This window comes from Scomber japonicus, chromosome 22 (assembly GCF_027409825.1).
Source record: "Scomber japonicus isolate fScoJap1 chromosome 22, fScoJap1.pri, whole genome shotgun sequence".
NCBI classification, from domain to species: Eukaryota; Metazoa; Chordata; class Actinopteri; order Scombriformes; family Scombridae; genus Scomber; species Scomber japonicus.
In genome coordinates, this window is record NC_070599.1 from 17,494,081 (window position 1) to 17,519,166 (window position 25,086).

The following is a 25,086-nucleotide window of genomic DNA, read 5'->3' on the forward strand; positions in this document are numbered from 1 at the left end:
TAAATGTTACATTTATGGGAGAGCTGTTGTAATAGATTGTATTAGATTGTACAGTTGTACCTAATAAAGTGTTCAGTGAGTTTATGTGAATGTAAATGCTACTTATATAGTTAAGAAATAGCAGCTTCAGCCTATAAAAGCACACGAAGCTCTGAGTTTGCCTGTGAGAAGCATATTTTCTCACACAGTAATTCAATTTGGGAAGTTTCTTAACAATGAATGAAAGAAGTAGGGCTGAAATGGTTTAATTGATTAATCGATGGAAAATGAATCAGCAACTATTTCAATAATCAAATCATCCTTTATGTCATTTTTTAAAAGAAATAGGTAAAAAACAAAGTCTACATATGACTTCTCAATCGTTTATCTTATATGATATTAAACTAACTATCAAGTGTTTTTTTTCTTTTACAACTTTATGACATTTTTATGGCCCAAATGATTGATTGGTGAATCAGTAAACTAACAGGTATATTCATCAACAGAGGGAAGAATCTAAAGCTGCAGCTCATTGTTAGAAGTGGAAACAGTTTCTCCACATTTGTTACAAAGTCAGTGCAGCGTTACACCTCCATCTGCACCAGCACAAACTCACACCATGCTTCTTTATTACAGATCGCTGTGAAAGGTATTCACTCATTTTATTGATGGGTAACAACATTAAGACAATAAATCGGGGTTCTTGTGACACAATGTTAACAAAGTACAGTTCATGAACAAGCAACAATAAGACAGTTATTTCTATCTCTATGTCCCCCCTCCGTTCCTCCTGCTGATATTGCAGTTCATCCGATACTACAGTTTATAATGTATCACTATTCTTGCATACACTTTAGTCAGACAAAGACAAAGTCTGTAGACATCTTCATTTCATATACCCATGTACATACAGGATCTATACTGTACATACAAATCTATATTAACAGTACGTTAACAAAAAGTGCTGTAAATTCATGCTACAGTGCTGTGCTAAGTAAAGTTTCCAGCCTAAAAAAACTTCTTAAATCTTTTTTTTTTCTAATCATAGTAACACCTTTGTTACAAAAAATCTTGTTGGATATTAAAAAGCAAAAGAATTTACTTTTAATAAATCACCCAACCCAAGCCAGAATGCAGATCAGTCGACTTCAATCAGTGATATTAGTCATTTAGCTGATTGCTAACGGTAACTTAATTAACTCATTAAAACTGTTACCAAAGTGTTTTGAGCTGTTGAATAAACTGACATGTGATGCTACAGTTTGATGTGTATAATCATCGTAAACAATAATCTCTTACAACACATTCAACGAGTAAATTTACCGATTCATTCTACTGTATCTACATTATACAGTCTAATACTACAAAGTACAAAAAATAGTTTATGCTTCATAGAACGATGAGAACCGACCCAAATCTTATGATGACAAAATCAAACTGACTTCACAGGCGTGTGTTTGACGATGTAAAACATCAGTGGTATAAAAGTTGTCCCGAATAAGGCAAAACACTGCATGCCTCATGACACATGATCTCAAATCAAAGCTTCACTCTACAGTGATATGACAGGAAACCAAAAAAAGAAAATAAAGTGCCTATTGTGTGAATAAGTGAAATTAAAACTGCTGTACATGAGTAGAGGTTTAGAGAAGGGGTTTATGTTTGTAGTGTGTTGTGTTGTGATGACGGGCGGAAGTGTCCTCAGGTGATCTCTGGTGACTCAGCGCAGTGAGCTGGTGGGCATGCAGTCACACAGAGCCCTCCTCTCTGCCCTCAGCACCAGCGTCTCAGTCTGCAGCACAGAAAACATCAAGCACAAGCACGTCAGCTGTCGACTTAATGCAAACTTAAAGCATAGAAACATCAAACACTATGGATCACCATGAGATATATTATTATATATATACATATATGTTAGAGCCAAACTAATATATCAGACAGTCAATATTACTGGCCGACATTAGCCTATCACAGATATCAGTACCGGTGAATATGTTGTCCGATATGTGCTGCTATTTTACTTATTTACTTTTTAAAGTTATGTAGGCAACATTTTATGTATATTTGATCATTCTTCTTAATTCAAATTTAATATATATTTACATATTTCTTCTTTTGGCCTATGTGGGTTTTTTACTGTTTACTGTTTCAGCGCACTGATCTCATTTACACAATAATATAAGACAAACACATCATGAGCATTAAACGGTTTCATGGTATGAGAGATGAAAGTGATAAAAATGGAATAACATGAGGCCTTTAAACTCTAACCTGCTGCACATAAAAAAAGAAAGAAAGGACATAATGAAATAACCCAGGAGAAGTGGACTTCACCTACCCTGGCATCGAGATTAAAAGCGGTCTTCTTTAGATCTTGCAGTGCCCTCTGCATGAACTCAAATGCATGACAGTCGACGCATGGACGACCTGTAAACAAGACAAAAAAGAGTTCAGAAATAAAGAGATTTAGGTAAACACTAGTAAAACCTGTGATTTTATTGAAATGTGGAAGTATGTGACACTTCTTCTTTTAATATTTGCATACTCTCTTTAAGGAGCTGTTAACCTGAAGAGATTTTATTAATTTGGGTTTCATTGAGGAGGTGTTGGTCTAGTTTAATATGATCGTGAGGAAGGCTAGATCCTAGAGCTGGGCAATATATTGATAATATATCAATATTGTGATACAGGACAAGATACTGTCTTTGATCATAGATATTGTACTACCATGCTATGAGACTAGATAGATAGGTAGATAGATTTTGGATATGGTGATAAGGCACTAGTATTGTCTTTTCCTGTTTTTTAGAGGCTGCATTACAATAAAGTGATGTCATTTTCTGAGCTTACCAGACTGTTTTAGCTGTCCTATGTGCTTTTACCAACTTTACTCATAATATCCACATTACTGATGATTATTTATCAAAAATGTCATTGTGTAAATATTTTTTGAAAGCACCAATAGCCATACCTACAATATGCTATGTCGATATTGAGGTAGGCTATATTGAGGTCAAAAATATTGTGATATTTGGTTTTGTCCATTTCATTGAAAATGGGTCAAATTTCTAATTATGGGCTTTGGTGACTGCAGAACAAACTTCTAGATATTTGCCTTTAAAAATCGACATTGCTTGAACCTTGCAGAAATAATAAAATGCGTTTTAGAGAAGCTTTGCAGGCCCAGGTTTGTGTTGGGATGCATTAAACAAGTAATAAAAACCCCTGTGTGAACCTGCTATCGTTAGAAATCACCGTTGCAGATTGAAACCCACCTAACACATATTTAAAACCCCGCACTGAAGAGGCAGAAACATCCTGATGTTATGTTTAAATGCACCTACTCTCTGCGGGGATGACAGTCCCCGTCTCCTGCTCCGCATCAGCTGCAGTCACACAGAGCAGCTGGACCGCCAGCAGCAGCACCACAGCCTGCACAAACCCTCCGGACGCCATGGAGATGCGATTAAACACCTTGAATTAGAAGATTAGAAATTACCAGGTGTATGATTTTTACAAACACACCGATGGATGTCCTCTACGGCCGCCGTCAGTCAATGAAATCACAAAACCATACAGGCTTTGTTAGGAAATAGTCCAGTTTTCATCGGTGAATATTTGTACAGATTTAAAAATGCAGCCTACAAAGAATAATTACTGTTTAATTAACACATCGTATGTTAACCTACCCTCAATAAGTCGATTATATTTGTCAGATCAGCGCAAAATGCCCACCAGCGATTGTTTTATGTAGATTGATACAGTGCGCATGCGCGTAGCTCATCCCGAATTTTGCTTAGGGGCCTTATTCTTTCCCCACCCGCATTCCGAGAAGACCCGCCCTACTCTGCCTCTGATTGGTTACATTTAGGTTTTGAGGCGTGACTAGCAGTGTGACAGCTAATCAGCGGCAGAGTTGGAGCGGGTCTTCGCAGAATGCGGGTGGGAAGAAATTAACCCACTTTGGGGGGAACTCAATCAAGACTTCTGATCCTAAAATTCAACCCAAACTAAGTCAAAGGTGAATATGATACATAGTTGATAAAAATGTTCATAAATATCTTTATATACACTAAAATTTAAGCAGTTCAAATCCAGTGAATAGCCTAATCTTTAGAAAAAAGTTGGAACAAAGGTAAGAAGTAAACTGCTAACTAAAAAAAAAGTTTGAATTACCAAAAAAGAAAAATAATGTAAATTTAAGAGTTATAAGAATGCTTACGGGAACCCTGTAACAAAAGTTTGATGAGTCAAAAATTTAGATACATTTTGTTAAACAAAAAAATGTCATGATATATTTCCAATTGTTTGTTATATGCTTTAATTCAGAGTACATTTAAAATGAAGCTATGTACTACACATTTCAATAAAGACTGGACAAACTGAAGTGTTCTAAAATTCGTTCCATCACAGCTCACCAGGGAAACACAAAGAGGGAATTTAATGCTAAAAAGACTGTAAATGTGTCAGATATCTACTTGATGTCTAATCCAGACTACTGAAGCCTCATATAAGCTTCACATCAACTTTTAAATGCATTTCATTTCTGTCTTTTCTGTTCATATGGACACCTGACTGCTGGTTTAAGGCAGACATGAAAATTGCACATTTAGTACTTGAGTAAATGCAATTAGTTACCTTCCACCATTGAAAGCATTTAGCTATTATTTGAGGACGTTGCCCACTTATCTGACCTCTATACTCTATTTCTGTTTTTAATGATTTGAAAACAACGGAGGGGGTTTATGTTTTGTAAATAAATCATGATGTGGGCTTATTTGGAGCACACGTGGCCTTAAATGGTGTCACAGTACCAATGAAGCACATGCCAGACTTTTGACTTTTTTCATCAAATATCTTTATTTCACATTCCAAAATCTACATGAACTAATTAATACATTTTCAAATGAGAGATAAATATTACTTCATAAGAAATGATCTCCCTTATAGATCATGTCAGTGTCTATAATAAACACCTAAACTTAGTTAGAAAATTTAGAGTAGTGATCAAAAAGTAATCAAATGTAATAAGTTACATTACTTTGATAAAGTCATTGAAATAGTTACATTACTTATTACATTCTAGATAAGGTTACTAGTAATCTGTAACCTATTACATTTCCATAGTAACCCAACCCTGCTGAAGTTGATGTTTAACATAAAATAATATTATATTTTTGGTATTTGGAGTTAAATACACCTGTTTTTGCACTAGTTTGTCATGCTTCAGTGGTGATAAATGCGCCCCCGCCCCGCTGTGTGGGCGGGGTCCTGACTGCTGTTTTCTTAGGTAGCCTGTTAAAATGCCCGAACTCAAAACACTTCTTTTCCCAAGATGGCGTCGATGAAGGACAGCGACACCGGCCTGTGGCTTCACAACAAACTAGGATCCACGGACGAGTTGTGGACGCCTCCGAGCATCGCCTCTCTCCTCACCGTGTCCGTGATAGACAATATACGGCTGTGCTTTTCTAGCTTGTCGCCGCCGGTGAAGCTCAAGCTGCTGCTCGGGATGCTGCATCTCCCCCGGCGGACCGTGGACGAGGTGGGTGTTAGCATCGGTGCTAACCTGGGCAGCTATTCAAAAATATACAAACTACTAAGAAAACAGCTCGAGCTCACTAAATAGTTTAAATAAAAACACTGCAGTCTTAACGGAGTGCTTTAGAACGTCCGTTAAATACCGCTCCTCACTAACTGACCACTAACGGTTGCTTTCGGTGTTTATCTTTTAAATACTGGCGACGGTTAGAACAGTTCGGCTACCGTTAAAAAAGCAGCAAGCTCACATTTCTCCGTCTAATCTCTCTCGCTCTCTCTGAAATAACACAGATACTCTACTAATTTACGTTAAAGTCAGGTGGCTACACGACAGCTCTCGTCAGCATATAATTGGGTTTGTTTTTTTTTTCTCTCTCTCTCTCTCCGCGGTGTTATATTAGCCCAGAGGTTCCCCGCACAGACATTATTGTGGGATGGGCTCAGCTCGGAGCTAGAGGGCGGTACCGACATATATCACTTAGTTTAGCGGCTTCAAATGTTCAGTAATTAGCTTTGTATTAGTCTCTGCTACTCCAAAGTGAAGGGGTCTTTCCAGCAGTGGATACATATTAAAGGATTGATTCACTGTTTTTCACAAGTATGCCCTAACACTGCACTGAAACATGTGGTTCAGTACTGTACATTATATGGTTTAAGTTACTGATGTTCTTGGGGAGGACCTTTTGTTAAACTACTTAAATTCAAAGTCGTGGAAATGGAGTAAAATATGATGCAATAGTTATGGAAAAGTTTTGAAAATTCAATGGTAAAAATGTGTGGGAACCCTGGTATTATCATCAGAGCTGGATTAATTACTAAGTACATTTACTCAAGTTTTACAGATTAAAGGACGGGGTTAGAATTTTTCAAGTGCTGAAATGAACATTGAAACATGTTTATCTTGCTGTAATCTTTCCTCCTGTTCATATTGGACCATTAGACAATGTCTTTAACTCACTTACAATGTAAGTGATGGTGTATAACAATCTTCAAGCCTCCCTGGGGGCAAAAATGTATTTAAAAGTTTGACTGAAGCTAATATGAAGCTTCAGTCGTCCAAATGAGTCAAATCAAGTGTATATCCTTTAATGTTTCAGTCTTTTTAGTGCTGAAGCCCCTCTTTTTGTTACTATATTTCCATCACAGCTCAACAGGGAAACACAAAGAGGGAGTTTGATACTAAAATGATGTGGCGACTATCCACCTGATGTGACTAATTCATGTTGCTGAAGCCTCATATAAGCGCACACACTCGGCCTCCATCACTCAGATTGAAAGCACATATCCTTTAAGTATAAATCCTGCATTCAAATTAAGCCAATTAAAGACAGGGGGCTGGGTTTCTGGTGGATTTATTTTCCTTTTTTTTTTTTACATTTAAACTTTTACTGAGAAACACATTAACGATTACTCAGTAAATAAAAAATAATGATTAAACAGCGATACATTGCAGGGTTAAGAGGTTTCACTAACACAGCCTCTCCCCCTCTCCCCTCCACCCCCTTACCAGATGAAGGAGGCCTTGTCGGAGATAATCCAGCTTGCTACGGTGGACTCAGAGCCCTGGGTGCTGATGGTTGCAGACATCCTTAAGTCCTTCCCAGAGACTGGCTCTCTCAATCTGGACTTAGAGGAGCAGAACCCAAACGTTCAAGACATCCTAGGAGAGCTCAGGGAGAAAGGTAAGGGGATGTAGTGGACCCCTCCATCTGACTGCCACTGCCAATACCTCTGGAAAAGTTGTATTTATAATGTTATGTACTTTTTAAACTAATTTAAGGTAAGGGTCACATTAATCCTCTGTTACATGATGCTAATAAAATGACCCTGCTTTCAACACCAAAAACAAAACGATGTGTTGTCATGTTTGTAATACTATTCATGAATGAGATGCTTGTATTAGTAGTGCGGTGGCGTGATAATGTAATAAGCATAGAATAACTTCTCCTTTTCCAAACACAGTACGTCAGTGTGTCTGTTGACAGTCTGAGCACATCTGCACAGTCAAAGGTGCTATTATTCGTAGAGAGGAAGGAAGGAGGTGTGATATGACTGTCAACATCATTAGTTTTTTTTTTTTTTTTTAATGTGCACATATTTGAATTTGGATTTGCATGTAGTGTCGTGTTTGTAAAAGGAGGTTTGAGTAAATAGAAACCACAAGACTTATATTGTATTGAAATGTTTTTATTGCGTGTAGTAAATGCATTTAAGCAGTCTTATTTACACCACAGTCGAGCTAAAAGCAGCTCACGGTGATGTTTAATGTAAGAAGTTTGTTTCCATGACATCTCTGAAACATGCTCAGCTCACTTACTGGGGAGCTGTAAGTTAAGTGAAAGCCAAGAAAACATCTGTATAGAAGATTTAGGAATAAAGTGTTTCTACAGATGTTTAGTGCAGTTTGTTTTGTATTCAGGTTTTTGCTGATACAATCTAATATCTATATGTACTGTATCCAAGTCCTCATAATGTGTGTTTTCACTCTGGACATGAATAAACAGTGACTGCCTGATGTGACAGGACACTGATTTATCGTCCTGAATATTCACAAAAGCAGGTGACTTTCTCCTTTCCAGACTGAACTGAACTTTTTACCAGCTGGACACATTTGGCTGAAGTATCAAAATGTTCTTTATCTTACAGTAAGGTCTGGATTTTTCTGTGTCCTGTGACGAATTGTTCATGTTTCTCGTCCAACAGTGGGTGAGTGCGAGGCGTCTGCCATGCTTCCTCTGGAGTGCCAGTACCTGAACAAGAGTGCGTTGAACACTCTGGTGGGACCCCTCACACCCCCTGTTAAACATTTCCAGCTGAAGAGAAAGCCCAAGAGTGCAACGCTCAGAGCAGAGCTGCTACAAAAATGTAAGTTACACCACTATTTGGAAGCTTCAGGGACGTTTCTGTCTTTTGTGGTTTGTTTATTTATCACGATTGTATGCAACTTATATATTTGAGTGCGTTTGTTTACACCTTCGTGACTAAAGAGGTGACCGGGTTTCCCTCTGGATCGCAATGTTCAAGTTAAAATGCAACAAGCTGCAGTTATGTGTGTTTTTAAATCTGAGCTTTATTTTCTTTTTGTAGCCACAGAAACGGCCCAGCAGCTGAAAAAGACAGCCGGAGTGCCTTTTCATGCCAAAGGGAGAGGCCTGGTCAAAAAGATTGACACCACTAGTGAGTTGAAGACCAATAAACACACACACACACACACACACACACACACACACAGTATTTCTGTTCTTACGGCATTAATTTAAATCCACACCTTTTTAGATGAATGATTAAGCATTTTAAAGTGTCATTTTGATGAAAGTACAACCGCTGATAAATGTATCAATGTTTTTTGTCTATCACAGCACCTCTCAAGGGGATTCCCAAGGCCCCATTCCGCAGCCCCACTGCCCCCAGTATGTTCAGCCCCCCCAGTAACCGCACACCCATCGCCCCCGCACGGACGCCCCTGCGCAAGGAGAGGGGGGTCAAGGTACTTTAACATTTACTAAGCCCTGCCTACTCTTACTCAATGTAACTGTGCAATTTCCTTTCACTACTAGTTGTGAGTTTATTACGTAGTTGTTTTATTATCATTCAGTTCTTGCATAATCTGTTTTTATGTCTCATGATTTGACTGATTTTTAAAAAATTATTTTCAGCTGTTAGATATTTCAGAACTCGATATGGTCGGAGCTGGAAGAGAAGCCAAGAGGAGAAGAAAGACTTTGGGTAATTATATTTCCAGGCCTCTATCAGTCATCTGAATAACTTAAATGTAAAATTAAACCTTGAATTTATGAGTTAAGAACGTTTGTGATTATTACCGAGGTTCAAATGATGTTTCTTCTCCTGCTGTAGAAACGGAAGCCGGAGAGAAAGCAGCCAAAGAAGAAGCAGTGGTGGAAAACACCACACCGGACTATGCTGCTGGCCTCGTCTCTGCACAGGTAATAATGATGATGATGATGACGATGACGAGCATAATTAAAGCCGTGCTTCCTGTTTTCTTATGGATGTAGTTATGTATATTTAAAAACCAGCTGTGGATGATCTAAACCATTCAGAGCTTTAAAACAAGTAAAATAATCTTAAAATCAATTCTAAAAGACTCTAGGAGCCAGTGAAAGGCAGCTAAAACTGGAGTAATATGCTCATTTTTCGAGCAGCACAATTTTGAAGAAGTTGCGGTTTTCCAAGTGACTGCTTTGGTAATCTGGTAAAAACAGCATTTCAGTAATCTAATCTAATCTCTACATACACTAACTGAACTAAATCTACCTTTTTCCCCCTTCTCTCGTCTCTGTCTGAATCTGTGTTTCTCTGTCTCCATCATAATAAATGTTTTGGGGTTTTTTTGTCTTTCAGAAACTCGGGGCGTTAAACGAGAATCCTCTGCCGTCCACCAGCTACCTACCAGCCACACCCAGCATGGTTCCCTCCTCCTCCTACATTCCCAGCTCAGAGGCACAGCCAGGTGAGAGAATGATGCTCACATGTATTTACTACTTTGAGGAAATTCCCTCCTGTGTGAGCAGAGACTCAACCTCACACTGTCTTTCCTTCCTCTAAAGCAAACGCAGGCGGTTCGGGACGTGACACGCTGCAGTCGACTCGCCAACCAGAGGAGTCGGCGACGGCCGGCACTGGCGCCACCGCCACCTTACCAGGCCAGTACAAACAGAGGACGCCGATGTACAACGCGAGCACCACAGCGAACCCCGCGACCCCTACATCCCCCAGCACGCCAGCCTCCACCCCCGCCAGCAACGGGCCCCCGGCAGCTGCCACCGCCAGCCAACCAGAGACCCCCACCCAACCTCCCAGCACACCTCAGACTCCCACACCGACCCCGACCCCCACACCACCACAGCCGCAGCCCAAAAAGAATCTCTCACTCACGGTAAGATGGAGGAGGAGAGCCGAGACCAAGACTGAGGAACATGTTCATATTTTGGACAGTAAATATTTCCTTATAGACATTCAGAGCTACTGTTTGTATTTAGCCTAATTTTCTGTTGCATGCCCTGTCTGCTCCTCAGAGAGACCAGATGTACGCTGCCCAGGAGATGTTCAAGACGGCCAACAAGGTCACCCGACCAGAGAAGGCCCTCATCCTGGGCTTCATGGCTGGATCCAGAGGTACGCAAGTAATCTGTCTCGATGTCTGACTAAAAAAAGAAAAAGAAAAGAAAGCTCAAATTCCTTGCAGGGTTGTTAAAATACAGTCAGTTAATTACTCAAGTCACTGTATTTAATAGACTTAATAGACTAAATTTCTGGGACATTTTGACTCTTTTTTTTTTAATGGAAAACGACAGTTGAGAGATGGCAGGAAACAAGAGACAGAGAGAGAGGCAACTTAAAATACTTCACAGAAATGTATTTATTCCTTGTTCGCATTAAAATGCTTAAAGTAAAGAAAGCAAATAAGACTCTTAAATAAATAAACAAACTGCCTTGTTTTTACAAGACAATAAAAATGTCCATATAAAGATAAAAAGCAAATGAATGGTTTAAATAACATTCAGTATGATTAAGAGAAGTGGGCTTATTTGGTTCATTTAGTGGAAATCTGAACTGTGGGTGAAACAACTGGATCCAGACTGAGATCTCAGGTGGAGTTTGTTTGCTGTATGAAAGCAGACGGACCAATCCAGTCCATTTTTATTAAATGAACGTGTCACTTTTCAGTCACAGTTTAGCTAAATATATTCACACCTCCTGTTCGTAAAGACTGTGTGAACTGAAACCAATCAGGGCTAAAAGTCAACGATGCGTACTTTAGTTTTACAATGCAAAGCAGCATTTTGGCACCGGATGAATGCAAAAACATTCAAAGAAAAAGTGTTTGTGACTCCATCCAAGCAGTGAGATGAGTAATAAAGAGGAAGCCGAGTTCCAGAGAGGTTAATAAGTAAATGAGTTTAGTCAAGTGTCTAATGATTTCTAGCCTCACCTTGTTGCCAGTAGTAACCAGTGTGCCTCCCTCCGTCTGTCCTGCAGAGAACCCGTGCCCGGAGCAGGGGGACATCATCCAGATCAAACTGAGCGAGCACACAGAGGTTCTGCCCAAAGCCGACGGCACCGGCAGCACCACCATGCTGGTGGACACAGTCTTCGAAATGAACTACTCCACAGGACAGTGGACCCGCCTCAAGAAATACAAACCCATCACCAACACCTCCTGAGAAGCAAACGGGACGAGGGCTACTCGCTCAACACATTCGAAAAAAAAAATTCTCTTCACTTCAGAAACATGTTTACACACACGTACGAGTATTTGCATAAACACATTTTGGGCCAAATCAAGCACCGGGAGGGTGAGAGATCGTCAAGGAGAGAAAGGTCCTCCCTTTTCCTGCACCGCCAAAATGCAGGACTCTTTGAAGAATGTTTCTGTATTTCTTTTTTTTTTTCCTTTATCCTTTTTATTGTTTCTGTTTTTAAGTCACCTCTGATTCCTGGATGATGGTGTGGTCAGGAGGGGTGAAAGAGAGAGAGAGTTATAAGAGTCTGGGGCAGAGCAACGATTCTCACGGCAGACACCTTTTCAACATTTGTACTTCCTGAAGTGCAAAAAAAAAAAAAAAGCATGTCAACGTGTCTAGAAAGAAGAAAAGACGAGCTTGTCTGTATTTTACTGTATGAATGTGACGCTTCTTCTACCTTTTTCAGAACAGAATAATGGTTTGTGACAAGAAAGGAGAACGATAATGACTGTCATCGTAAAAGGTGACCAACAAAAAAAACAAAAAACAACCACACGCGGTGCATAAAGTTCTCAATGCTGTCGAGGTCTGTTTGGAGCCTTCTTGGTAATTTTTCATCCTTTTTTCAAAAGAAGGGAAGAAAATAAAGTGACAACAGACTCCAGGGGGCGTTTGTATCTGTCTGAAGGGTGTTTTCAAACCTTTTTTTATTTGTTCTGGTTGCTCTTTTCCCTTTTTTTTAAAGATCCAAATAGAATCCAACACACTTAATTTATAGTCCAGATCAGCTCTCAACTTCTAGCAGTTGTTGACTTTGCTTATTTGCATCCCAGTATGCAAAGCACACTTTATAGTTGGGGTCAAACTGTCAGATTACGCTCCCACCATAAACTTAAACTGCTCCTGAATTAGTCCGAGTAGATCCAGACTGTTGAAGATCTGCCCGGTTTAATTTCAACCAGACTGGACTCAAAAAAAGAAGACATGAGCTTTAACAGATCCGTACCTTTTTTTTTTTTATTATCTGAAACATGAGTTGCAGCATAAAACAGGCACCACAGTCGATTAACTGCAAACATTCACATTATCACACAGGAGAGGGGGGCTTTCTGGTCAGTACTGGAAATATTTTGACTTCTTGTGTTGATGTCAAGGAAGTCTTAAATTTCCTTTTTGTGTTTCATTATCTATTCCGCTGCCTGTTAGCTTTACTAATTAATTAAAAAGCACCTACACATGTATTACACACCAGCAGCACAGGTGTTCACACTTCATTCAGCTTGATTGTCGTCTCCCTTGATTGGTTGTACCAGTTACAGCTTTATGTTTCTTTAATGTAAATGGAGTCGGGTGTCGTCAGCGTCAGCATCCTGAACCTGAGCACATGTTTAATTAGTCGAAGTAACACTTGTAGGTGTGCAGGTGTTTTTTGAAACCATGAGTCTGTCATGACCTGACCTTTTTTGAGAGTTAAATATACACACGTAACTGTTTAGCTGCATAAAATAGAAGAAAAAGTAGCTACATGAGGTTTTTCCATGTTTTATAATGGAAAGATAACTGCTACTTTACACTACAAACAGAGGACCTGAGTCCTGGTCAAACACACTGCATCACTAAAACTTCTTTTATGTGATAATGTGAATGTTTGATTAAAGATTTAAAGCTCGTGCTCATGAGATAAGTCCCTAAACAGGATAAATGATACAAATTATAACATTAAGTGAGATGACTGATTCCTCAGTGCAAAGATCAACCTTTTCCCACCTGAACATTCAACATGCTGATTGCATCTCTTGGTACCCATGAACTACACATCGAGGCAATTACAGTGTGCCACCAACTCTGATCCGACCTGCTCCAGTCTGGAGTTTTGGTAATGGCTGTTTTAGCGGGGTGTGAGCATGTGGGGGAGGGTGGGGGGGTTGGTTAGTTGGCTCCAGGGTCCCTCCAGCCTCCAAACGCCTCCTCCAAGTAGAGAGCCACAGCGAGAGGCAGACGGTCATGCATCTTCCCAGCTACGACCTGCACGCCCAGCGGCAGACCCTCATCATTCAGACCCAGAGGGCACTGAGTGACCGGCAGTCCAAGGGTGTTGAATATACCTGAAGATAAAACCAAGAAGGTGAGACTAGGCCGCTCTAAGAAAGTGGCGCAGAGTTAGTAACTTTTAACCCTTACATACTGATTTTTACATTTTAGAGCTGTAAAAACACCATATACACATTTATTTTAGCTGGACTTTTCCTAATGTGACCCACAGTTTACAAAATGAAAGTAAAATGCGTAATTTTTGCACATTTTTATATCTAAAAATATAAGTTTGACCTGAATTTATTTAAACAATTTAAAAATAATCATTCAAACATGTTGTATTCATCATATTTTATAAAATGTTGTGGACCATAAAATAATGACTGACGGGGAATTTATGAATGTCAATTGGTGTAGAGACTAATAACGAGTAGAATATGAACATTATGTAAAGGTTAAGGTTACAGAAGTGAAGAAAAAGTGTTGATCATGTCATGAATGTGACATTTTCATAACTGTTTTCAGGCTTATTCTCTGTGAAATAACACTGGAAAAATTGGAAAAAAGAACATACTGTAGGTGTAATACAGATATGCTAAAGTAGGGACACAGTTTTGTTTTTTTAGATCAGTGTTCAAGTGAGTGGTGAATGTTAGCAGCAGCATGGATGTACAGAGTAAGATTGACTAAACTGAGAATGAGAAAAGTAGTTAAAATATTAATGGAAATCTATCTGTATTTATAATTCAGAAACATTTTCTCCTATGAAAATGGTTTCAACAGTCACAAAGAGTCAAAACTGATGCAAAAGAAGGGAAACTGCACCAGAAATAAGATTATAGAAAATACATTACTGACATATTTTCTGTAAGAGATTAAGTTTCCTAACCCCATTCCCAAGACACTTAAATATTTTATATTTAGAGCTGAATTAATCCCAACAGAAAATGAATCAGCAATTATTTACTATCTGAAATGAAGGATCACATACCTGTGTAGGAGAAGTCAAAGGGTGTGAAGAGCGGGTGGTGGTGTTTGGGCGCCACTGTGGGGTGCGAGGGGTAAAGAAGAACTCCGTCAGTCCCTAGCAGCTCCTCCACCTCCTTCTGCAGCTTCTCCTTCTGCTCGATGGCGAAGGGGTCGGCAGGTTTGGACCCGTGAGACATTTCCAGCAGGCCCAGACCTGAGGACGTCACACACAGTCCAGTTCAGCTGCAGCTTTAGGACTCTAAGGTTTTATATGAATACCTGAATACTAATCTTGTCCCCCCCCCCCCATTATTTATGCAGCTACAAATGACACATTTTATAACCATCTACTTATTCTGTCACTTTTTATTTTAACATATGACTCAAATTTGTTTTTAATACCACATTACTCATTTAAATAATGTATTATACTGTACAGCATTGCAGCATTGTTTGCAATAATAAAACGTTTAATTACAGCCATCAAAAGGAACAATAAAACCATGATGAATTAGGATAATAAAGACACGGTATTGACATAATGGAAATAAACCCTGATGAAGAAAGGTTAAGATAATTTATAATAAAATAAAAACTGCTAGATTGATGTGTAATGAATATAATTGTTAGCTGCAGCCCAAAATAAAAGTTCCTGCCTCTTACCGATAGCAGCCAGGGTATGATCTGATTTTCCCACCATCCATTTCAGCAGCTCCCACACAGGCCACTCCGGCCGTCCGGGCTCACCCATCAGCTCGGCAAATGTCTGAGGAGGCTATGATGGGAAAAACAGTTTTTTAAAATTGTATTTATTAAGTCACATTACATACATCAAGAGTGTGTGTGTGTGTTATATTTCAGTAAGAGACACTAATGTGGTCGGATGCCCGTCATCAGGCCTGTGTCAGTGCCCTTATTATCTCTCCACCAGGCTTTTTATAGCACGAGTGAGTGATTTATCATGTCATGAATAATAACACACACACACACACACACACACACACACACACACACACACACACACACACACACTTGTACAGAGCACCAAATGTTATCTAGAAGTAGCTGATGCTCTACAGTATTTAATACGTGAAATATTGTTCATAAAACCAACAAAAAGAAAGAAAAGGTAAAAGAGAGCAATTTGAATAAAAAGGCTTTTTGCCATTTTAAAGTGGTTTTGAATATCTATATTTAAATTAATTGTGTTATTTTAGTCAGATGAGCCAAAAGTTATTTGTGAATTAATCTGTTGTTTAAAAGGACCAGTATGTAAGATTTAGTGCCATCTAGTGGTCACATTTCAGACTGCACCCAACTGAATACCCCCTTGTCTCCTCCCTTTTCCCCTTTGAAGCATTTAGGAGAACCTACGGTGGCCCCAAAAACACAAAGGTCCCTCTCTACAGTCGGTTTTTGGTTTGCCTGGACTGTAGAAACATGGCGGTCTCTGTGGAAGAGGACCCGCTCCCTATATAGATATGAACGGCTCATTCTAAAAGGTAACAAAAAGACAACAATTCTTATTTTCAGGTGATTATAACTAATATTTAATTTCTGCTCTGCACTAAATTCTACAAATCAGTCCTTTAAGTAATATTTGTTGCACTCTTGTCACACGACTGTGCTCTAAACTATGTAATCGTGGTCGTGAGTCAAATACGAGAATGGGGAAAAAAAAGGGATCAAACCTACTATTATCTTAAACTGAATACACAATCTGTGACATTCACACCAAAAATATGCATGAGTCATGGTGTGTGTGTGTGTGTGTGTGTGTGTGTGTGTGTGTGTGTGTGTGTGTGTGTGTGTGTGTGTGTGTGTGTGTGTGTGTGTGTAATGCTGTGCCCTTGTAACTCAACAGATTAGTGAACCATTTCTGGGCTGCACACTACAATAGGCGCTGTGACTCCCACTCGGCCTCAACCTGCTTTCCTTCGCTGTTAATGTCGTCCTGTCAGAGTCTTAACGTCAAAGTCTTAACGTCAAAGTCTCTGAAGTCTGTTTCCCTCCAGTCTTTCCTGTTCATCTTCATTCTACTTCAAGGAAACCTGATACAGCACTGTACAGACACGCAGGGGTACGCAGCTCGGTATCAGGTTGTCAAGTGGACTCACTTTGCCGTCTTTGTCAGGAAGACCCATGTAGGCGTCCCAGATCTGGAAGCTGTATTGGAGCCCAGGGAGTTGTATCTCTTCAACCTTCACACCAATATCGGCCTCCAGACGCTGCACCACCTGGAAAACACCACATGAGGGTTTTTCATTTTAATATACCGGTAATCCTTTAGATGTCCAGTTTTCCAGACTTAAGATTCAACACACCTGCCGCTGGATCTCCCTGAGCTCTTTGGTGACGGGATGGGTCAGAGGAGTCCCACCATCGTCAGGGATGGTGAAGAACCGTACCTTCTTCAGGTCCACCTTTGTGTTTAAGGATAGCCTGCATGCACACGTGCAAACACATACTGTAAATCACAGAAACATCAATGCATAAAGACCTTTATTGAAACCTGCTGCTCGTCAGAGACTTGAACTTAAACACTGTCGGGGTGTGTGTGGCTTCCACTTGTCAACTCAAACAAACCGCACCCAACTCCTGACCTTCTGGTTTTAGTTCTTTGCATTCACTTGATAAGGTTTTACCATCTGAGTGAACGAGGACATTTACATTTTTAAATACCATATTTGCTTCAAACACACACAGTCACTCACAGTCGCACTCAACTTTACCCGAGAAAGACCATTTGCAAAACCATATCGAAACATCAGCATGTCCACATAGAAGAAGCAAATTAGGAACAAGACTCTACAGGTTTGAGGGGTATTTTCTGCAGATTACTGTAAGGGGTGTGTGTACCCCTCCTATGATGACAGCCATAATTGCACTTACTGCAATAACTTTACATGCCAGCACTGGGTATCATCACAGATATCCTGAATATGAAAGAGATTCTCAGAGAATTAATGCTATAAATGCTACGAGAAGCCGTCTAACCTGGAGCATTATTAAAAATATTAATGTTTACATTCAGAATTGACCCCAAAGCAGTTAAATTAATGTTCTTTTCATTTAACATGACAAACACACTACAGCAGACAACACAATACAGTGCAACTCTATAGACTCAACCGTTAGTGAAGTATTGAGTGACCAGATAAAAATAGAACAGGTGCTTTCTTTAGTGCAGAGACGGTACGCGTCATGTGGACAAAAGTGTGTATTGTATCTGTATTTGTATCCGTAATGAACAGACACAACAACATCTGAACAGTGATCTGGGCCCTGAGAGACAGGGACAATATTCCACCTCCATTCTTCACATCTTACACATGGCTTTGCATTCGTCCAGCTCTTCTCTGTCTTCATAGTTTTTAAATCTGAAATGCAATCAGACATCCATCTTTAGGCTTAGCAGTGCCTTCAATGGAGCAGCTGTTGCCATGTTGTTGTTTTTTTTAAGGTTCATTAGTTTCTCACGTAGCCAGGTCTCGTTGCATGAAGAACCAAAGGTTGGCCACATGAGACTAATTGGATTAAAGCTTCATGCATCCATGTCACAAGGCGTATGGTCAAAGATCGATCTCAGGATTTTATGAATTGATATCAGATCATTCAAATGAAGATCGATTTGAATCAGTGAATCGATTCGTATGTTTAAGAACAAGCCTCTGCAAAAGCAAAGAGAACAACTTCTGTAAAGCTTCCTTGAGAAAAAAAAGAAAAGATTTCAGTCAGTATAAATAGACGCTAGCAGAGCTCTCACTTTTCAGCATTTGGCCCAGCCATGATCTTGAGCATTGGCACCAGATCCTCGGCGTAGCGGCACATGGGACCAGTGCTGAGGTAATCCTCCTGTGTGCCGGAGCTAGGAGGGTACTGGTTCTCATTTGACACGACACCTGCAGAGACATGTCGGTTACAGTCTCTCACTATACACATACATTAGCACAATGTAAACAACATGTTTCTATACTTTTAGTGTCTCTTACCGGGAGTGGTTTTATGGCCAAATATTCCATTGAAGAAACAAGGCATACGGATGCTGCCACCGATGTCAGACCCCACACCGATGACCGAACCTGCTCCTCCCAGGATGCTTCCCTCTCCACCTGAGGCAGGCAGAGCAGATAAACAGAGACAGAGGAGGTAAGTTTGTGCGTCCCAGTCATACTAGAGGTTAGAAACTCCAGAGAGCACCTTCAATAATGGGCCTAGTTTATTTGATTCATTACATTAGTGTTGGAGTTATGATTCATAATCTCTGTGCTAGGAAACAGGAAGCCTCTTATTGGGGCTCTTGCTCTGTCGCTCATTTAGCTGGATTTAAGCTTTAAGACAGATTTAAACCTGAAAATCATGTGGTCTCCATGCTGCAGGGAGAACATGTTATTCAATATTTTGAACATTTATATAAAAAGTATTGATTGATAGAAGTTTTTTAAGTGATCATAAAAAAAATGCAACTAGGCTGCGAATAATAAAACATCCAATGTGTATTTCTCCAGTAGTATTTCCAAACCAGTTAGTGGTACAGTAACTAGACTGTTATTATGTGACGTTCCTCTGACTCACCGTTGTGGTAACTTCATGATGCCTCTAGTTTATCTGCCGTGTGGCTAAAAACCTTTCACCCAACAATCAGGTCCAACACAGCTAGTCAGATGCTGAGAGACAATATTGTATTTGAGTGATGTTTTCTGATCTTGTTTATGTTTGCTCATGTTTATATATACCAATTATGGTTGTAAAAATAGGGAAAAGCAAGCCTCCATTCTTCCATCCTGGACATTTAAATAGTCCAATGATTTACTTGTTTTTAAAATCACGTTTTTCATTTACACAACATATTTTTTTCATGCCACTGAGAGTAATTTGAAGTCATACAGACGAGCTCTGTGTGTCTGCAGTGTACTGTAATATGATTATGAGGTAAAAACCAAAGCTATTCCTGGAAACAAAGACACAGACTCCAGTAATAAGCTGCTCTGAATGAATGGTTCATGACCCTGGATCTTGACTCAACAACAGCGTCCGCTTCCCTCCATAAAAGAAAATTTGATCCTTCAACTTGCCAACAAATAACTCAAGCGACAGTTGCTGACCTGAACTTCCTCCTGGTATCCTCTCCAGGTCGTACGGGTTTTTGGTGATGCCATACAGATGGTTGTGGGATTCCAGCCACATGCACAGCTCGCTGGTGTTGGTGACGCCCAGCGGGATGGCGCCCGCTCTCTTCAGCAGGGCCACCGCTGGAGAGTCGACAGTGGCCATAACTCCTCGCCTTGACACCACACCCGTTGTGTAAGGCATGCCTGACGCAAAGAAACAGTAACAAATAAACTCAAAGCTCAAGACTGGCCGATTATTTCATTCACATTTGCTGGAAATGCAGATGTTTTTGACTTTTTATACTTTATGCAAAGCAGAGAGGTCATCCTGAGGTCATGATGATGCAAGAAGGAAGTTAAACATTTCTCCACTGAACAGTCAATCATAAATAGGGAAGTTGCGGTTGGATTCAACTCAGTAGACTGAAAGTAAATATAGCTTTCATAACGGTTTGTAACGGGATCAACAACGCTGCGACTAGATATCTGGGAGCGGCTAGATGAACGGTATCAAATGATTTGATGTGTGTGAGAAGAGGAAACTGCCTGCTGGTTTCATGTTTCAACTGGATATTAGATTACAAGAAGTTACCCTGCAGGGCAAAGGCCTCTTTGACAGAAAGAGGGACTCCTAGTAAAGGCAGTCGGTCCTCCAAGACCTCCTCTCCTCCAGTTTCCTCTTCAATCAGCTTGTCAACCTGAGCCGCCTCTTGGAGAGCAGCAGCAAACCTGGATAGACAGAAAAATACATTTATTGACCAAATTCTGCTACACGAGGCTTGATTTTAAAATTTTTACACCAATAATTACAGCTTGTGAATACCAGAATTTGTAATATGTTGCGTTCTATAAATCTTACTTAAGACACATGATACAAATTTCAGATTTGTTTACATTTGATGGTACAGGAAGACAAAAATTAAAAAGAAATTACAGATAAAATAATTTACATAGAATAAAAACATACAGTACCAGTGAAGAGTTTGGACACACTTTACCATACAAGAGAATGGGAAGACTTTATTTTATTTATTTACTAAGACTTCATTGTCCATTTAGAGATATTTTTCTTGGGCTCATCATCTCCTGACATACTTTAATACTACTTTCAATACTTTAAGACCAATGCCATCAATAAAAACAATATAAAAGCAGTAAAGTTATATTGCGCTTCTGTTGCACACTAGAGCAAAGAATCAGATGAGCAGGAACGATTCTTGCCTGTCTTTCACCATAGCGTTCAGTAAAGGGTTGACTTCCTGGATCCTGTCAATGTAAGCCTGCACCACCTCCACACTGGACACCTGCAGAAAAGCACATTTAAAAATCAAAGACATGACCCAAAAAAAAACAAAAAACACCAAACCAACAAGTTGAACTGCCAAAACTGGAACAATTCGTTTTGGTGTCACCAGCATTTAATGCATTCCTGCAAATGAAACCTGAGACTGACATGACTGTAAAAGGGGGGAGGGGATGAGAGAGAGTACAAAAGGTTCCCACAGATCAGATTTCAGCATCAAACCTGTGTTGAAATATGACTTTTAAAGTGGCCTAGATAAGAGTCTAATGCAAACAAAAAGAACCCAAACAAAAATATGCTATAATATACTTTAAACCAGTAATAGCATATTGATGTATTTTAACTGTTTTATGTTCCACTATCAGAAAAACAAAAAGGTACAGGGTGTGGACAGGGTGTAAAAATTTGGCTGATGGATTAATCATTGAATGGTATATTCGATAAAATGTCAGAAGGTCAAAGGTGAGCCTGTTCTGTTCCAACAAGTCCCAAAAGATATGTAGTTTACACAAGCAAATCCTCAAATATGACAGACTTGGAGTAGAAGAATTGTGATTTATTTTCTTGAGAAACTATTAAATGATCAAAATAGTTGCTCATAACTTTTTCTGTCAATCATTTAGTCTAATATGTCAGAAAATAGCTAAATAAAAAATCCATTGTGACATCTTCGGAAAGCTGAAATTTTCCACCAACAGTCCCAAACTCAAAGATATTCAGTTTAAACACAAATATATTCACATCAGCAGCTTTAAATTATGTATTAACTCCTGCACAGTATACTGCAGTCTAATAAAATAGCTAAGTTTACAATAATTAAGTTCTTAGTGTTTTAATGGTGTTTCCCCTCCCCCACCAATACCCTGTAAATGTCTTACAATATAAAGCATCTACAACACCTACACACAGACCAACCCCATACCTGTCTGACAGGCGGCTTAGCGGCTTTACAAAAGGCTGCACCTGCTTGTATTTCATCCTGTTTAGGTTTATGTGTGTAATAAGGCAAATTACTAGTGATTGTGAAGTTATTCCAAAGGTGATACAGTTTTATGGTTGTTTAAGACCACTAAGCCGCTGTATGGACTTGGAAACAACCATAAAACTGCAGGGAAAAGAGCTGTGGAGCAATGGTTGTCAAAGTTTCTGCCCCTAAACTGACACAAATTAGACCACAGACCCCCCCCCCTCATTTGGTAAAATTGTGTCTCAGGGTCCCCCATTGCCCCATTGGTTCAAAGTTGTGTGTCTTATTACAGAAAATAATAATAATCATACATTGTCATAGTGAAAGTAAATTAGGCTATTCCTCTTTCCCCATGGAGCCCCCCCCCCCACAACCCCCCAAGGACTCCTAGGGGTCCCCGGACCTCACTCTGAGACCCCCTGCTGTAAAGAGTGGACCACATGTTTTTATAATTGAAATGTAAAGAGAATAAACATTTAAAAAGATAAAACCACAACAATAAATATACAATAAAAGACTACCAGCTACCAAATGAAGTGGTCTGATTGTATTCTAAGCTCTAATACTTGCATTAGGTAACAAGTGATTATTAGATTGAAGGAAATGAAACCAGCTGCAACCCGTCTGTCTGTTGTCAGGCGGGGTTGTGAGTTAGTCTGACCGACACACACCTCTCTCCGTCGGATCTTCCGGGCGAGCTGCGTCGCTGATACCACCAGCAGCGGGTTGCTGACGGGAGGCAGCTTCCTACCGTCGGGTTTCCGAGACGACAGGAACTGAAACAGCATGAAGAAGACTCCCATCACCGCCTTGAAGAGCCATATCTGAGCCCTTTCCAGGCGGCTCAGTGCCATGTTTCCACCGCGGTGAGAGGACGGAGCGTCAGTGGGCCAACACGGTGCGTCTCCCGGCTGGAGGGTTCAGATGTGAGCCGCTGCGTCAAGACTACACCGCTTACGTGCTTACTCACTCACTGAGCTTATGGTGCCTTCACAATAAAACCGTAAAGAGAGCTGAAGTGACTCAGGCCTGATGTTTGTGTGCTTGGCTTAAAGCAGCAGTTGGTAACTTTGAGGAGAGAGAGGACTTAGCATCAGATTTGAAGAAATACAACTTTCACCCCCCCCCTTCCCCCTCCCCTCTGCACTCCTGCCCTGCCTCCAAATATGACAAGTTACTTTTATAAGACTTACCTAACTGCAGCTTTAACCCCTTACATACTGTTCAAACTCAAATCTGACCCAGTTTTACATTTGAGAGTAGTGAAAACACGCTTTTCTTTTACATTTTAAATTATAAGACCTCTCCTGATGTGACCCACAATACATGTTTTAAATTAAATCATAATGTTCTTTCAAAAATATATCAATTGAAATCTCCTGTTGTATGTGACATAGGACTATTATATACAGAAGTGTGATTGTGTTTTTTCTTTTTTAAACGTGTACAAATTTAAAAAATGCACTTTGTCTGCTCTTCAAAAGCTTCATTAAGAATCACCCATTCATCTGTGAATGATTTGAGGTTCAGAGAGACTAATATGGAGGGGATACTGTGAAAAGTAAGAATATTAACAGTATGTTAGAGTTGAAGCTTATATTCACAGTTTTTTTCTACGTGTCTTAAAACAACAGTCTGCTTTCGTTTAGTGGGTGGTGAAAACTGCCCATCACATCACCAGCATCCAGCTGCTCCACATCCATCAGTAACAATGTTTGCAGAGGATTGAATGTCATCATGACTTTCATCATTTCACACCCAAACCATGAACTATTTACTCCTCTGCCACCGGGGAGGAGACATTTCCGCTTCTGCACCAGCTGACTGTTGCTGAGCTGTAATAAACCCAAACAAGCTGAACTATTTACTCACCACAACATCATGTTATATAATATACTGCATCTCTGCACTAGTGTACATCTATAAATCTACGTCTATAGATGTATGCTGACTGTCAAAAGATCCTCATCAAAAATGTTTTCAATGTAAGTGATTGGGGCCAAACTCCACAGTCGGTCCAGTTAGTCATATGAAGTGGATATTTGACACATTTACAGTTATTTTTAGCATCTAATTCCCTCTTCGTGTTTCACTGCTGAGCTGTGATGGAAGTATAATAACAAAAAGAGGGACATTGGCACTAAAAACACTGTAACGTTTAAAGATATGTACTTGATTTGACTCATTTGGATGGCTGAAGCTTCATATTCTTCAAATAAACTTGTGGATTTTGTCCTCCATCACTTACATTGTAAGTACATTATGAAGGGATCTTCTCATGGTCAGTATGAACAGGAAGAATGATTACTGCAAGAAAAATGTGTCATTCATTTGGGCACCTGATGTGTCATTCATTTGAGCACCTGACTATATCTAAAAACAGACAGAAAAATTATGAACTTGTCCTTTAAAAAAGGAGAAATTCTTGTAGTAATCTCTTAAACCACTCAGTTACTTTTGAGAGAAGTAACTAGTGTGACTAATGACTAATTTTCAGTAAGTTGCACAACACTAAAAAGCAAAGAGTGAAAAGTTTTAAACTGAAACAGCGATGCACACTTTATTTTGAAAATCATCACCGGAACTCATAGAGTTCATTCTTGTGTATTGACACCAAACAAACAATGAACAGCTGTCATTTAAAGGGAAAATGTACTGACAATTATAACTTTATTATTATTATTTAACCACATGACAACAACTTCACACTGAAATCATTCCTTAGTTTTGTAATGAAAGCCAGTAATCCATGTATGCATGTTGTCAAAGGATTTTATTCTAAACACAGACTGAGTAAACATACAAAGCTGTGATTTTGTTGACACATGTAGTGACTGTCAACAACAAGATGCTTACTTTGTTTTACAATAGTGCCATAAGCATCTTATCTGGAAGTAAAGGTACATAGAAAAATGACAAAGTCCTGTTAAAAACAAATAAAGAAGTGACACACTGAGCTCACGAGTCCATACTCCT

General features: G+C 39.6%; 3 protein-coding genes across 3 annotated transcripts; 1 reads left to right on the forward strand and 2 right to left on the reverse strand.

Moving 5' to 3' along the window:
- Window positions 1–1,699: 1,699 nt before the first annotated feature.
- On the reverse strand, window positions 1,700–3,687 carry c22h4orf48 (chromosome 22 C4orf48 homolog). Its single transcript, XM_053343616.1, has 4 exons — window positions 3,669–3,687; window positions 3,324–3,453; window positions 2,318–2,406; window positions 1,700–1,771 (listed from the first exon to the last, which is right to left on the reverse strand). The coding sequence occupies exons 2-4, from the start codon at window positions 3,433–3,435 to the stop codon at window positions 1,700–1,702; spliced, it is 273 nt and encodes a 90-aa protein (XP_053199591.1). The 5' UTR covers window positions 3,436–3,453; window positions 3,669–3,687.
- Window positions 3,688–5,140: 1,453 nt separating this feature from the next.
- On the forward strand, window positions 5,141–12,390 carry nelfa (negative elongation factor complex member A). The gene is made up of 11 exons (XM_053343020.1): window positions 5,141–5,524; window positions 7,031–7,202; window positions 8,224–8,385; window positions 8,608–8,697; window positions 8,880–9,007; window positions 9,177–9,246; window positions 9,376–9,464; window positions 9,883–9,991; window positions 10,089–10,417; window positions 10,557–10,656; window positions 11,521–12,390. Exons 1-11 carry the CDS (start codon window positions 5,315–5,317, stop codon window positions 11,703–11,705), a joined length of 1,644 nt encoding a protein of 547 aa, XP_053198995.1. The 5' UTR covers window positions 5,141–5,314; the 3' UTR covers window positions 11,706–12,390.
- Window positions 12,391–13,385: 995 nt separating this feature from the next.
- faah2b (fatty acid amide hydrolase 2b) lies at window positions 13,386–23,193 on the reverse strand. Its single transcript, XM_053343355.1, has 11 exons — window positions 22,782–23,193; window positions 21,062–21,144; window positions 20,433–20,569; window positions 19,835–20,044; window positions 18,722–18,841; window positions 18,496–18,631; window positions 17,054–17,171; window positions 16,847–16,966; window positions 15,393–15,504; window positions 14,752–14,943; window positions 13,386–13,831 (listed from the first exon to the last, which is right to left on the reverse strand). Exons 1-11 carry the CDS (start codon window positions 22,962–22,964, stop codon window positions 13,656–13,658), a joined length of 1,587 nt encoding a protein of 528 aa, XP_053199330.1. The 5' UTR covers window positions 22,965–23,193; the 3' UTR covers window positions 13,386–13,655.
- Window positions 23,194–25,086: the final 1,893 nt, after the last annotated feature.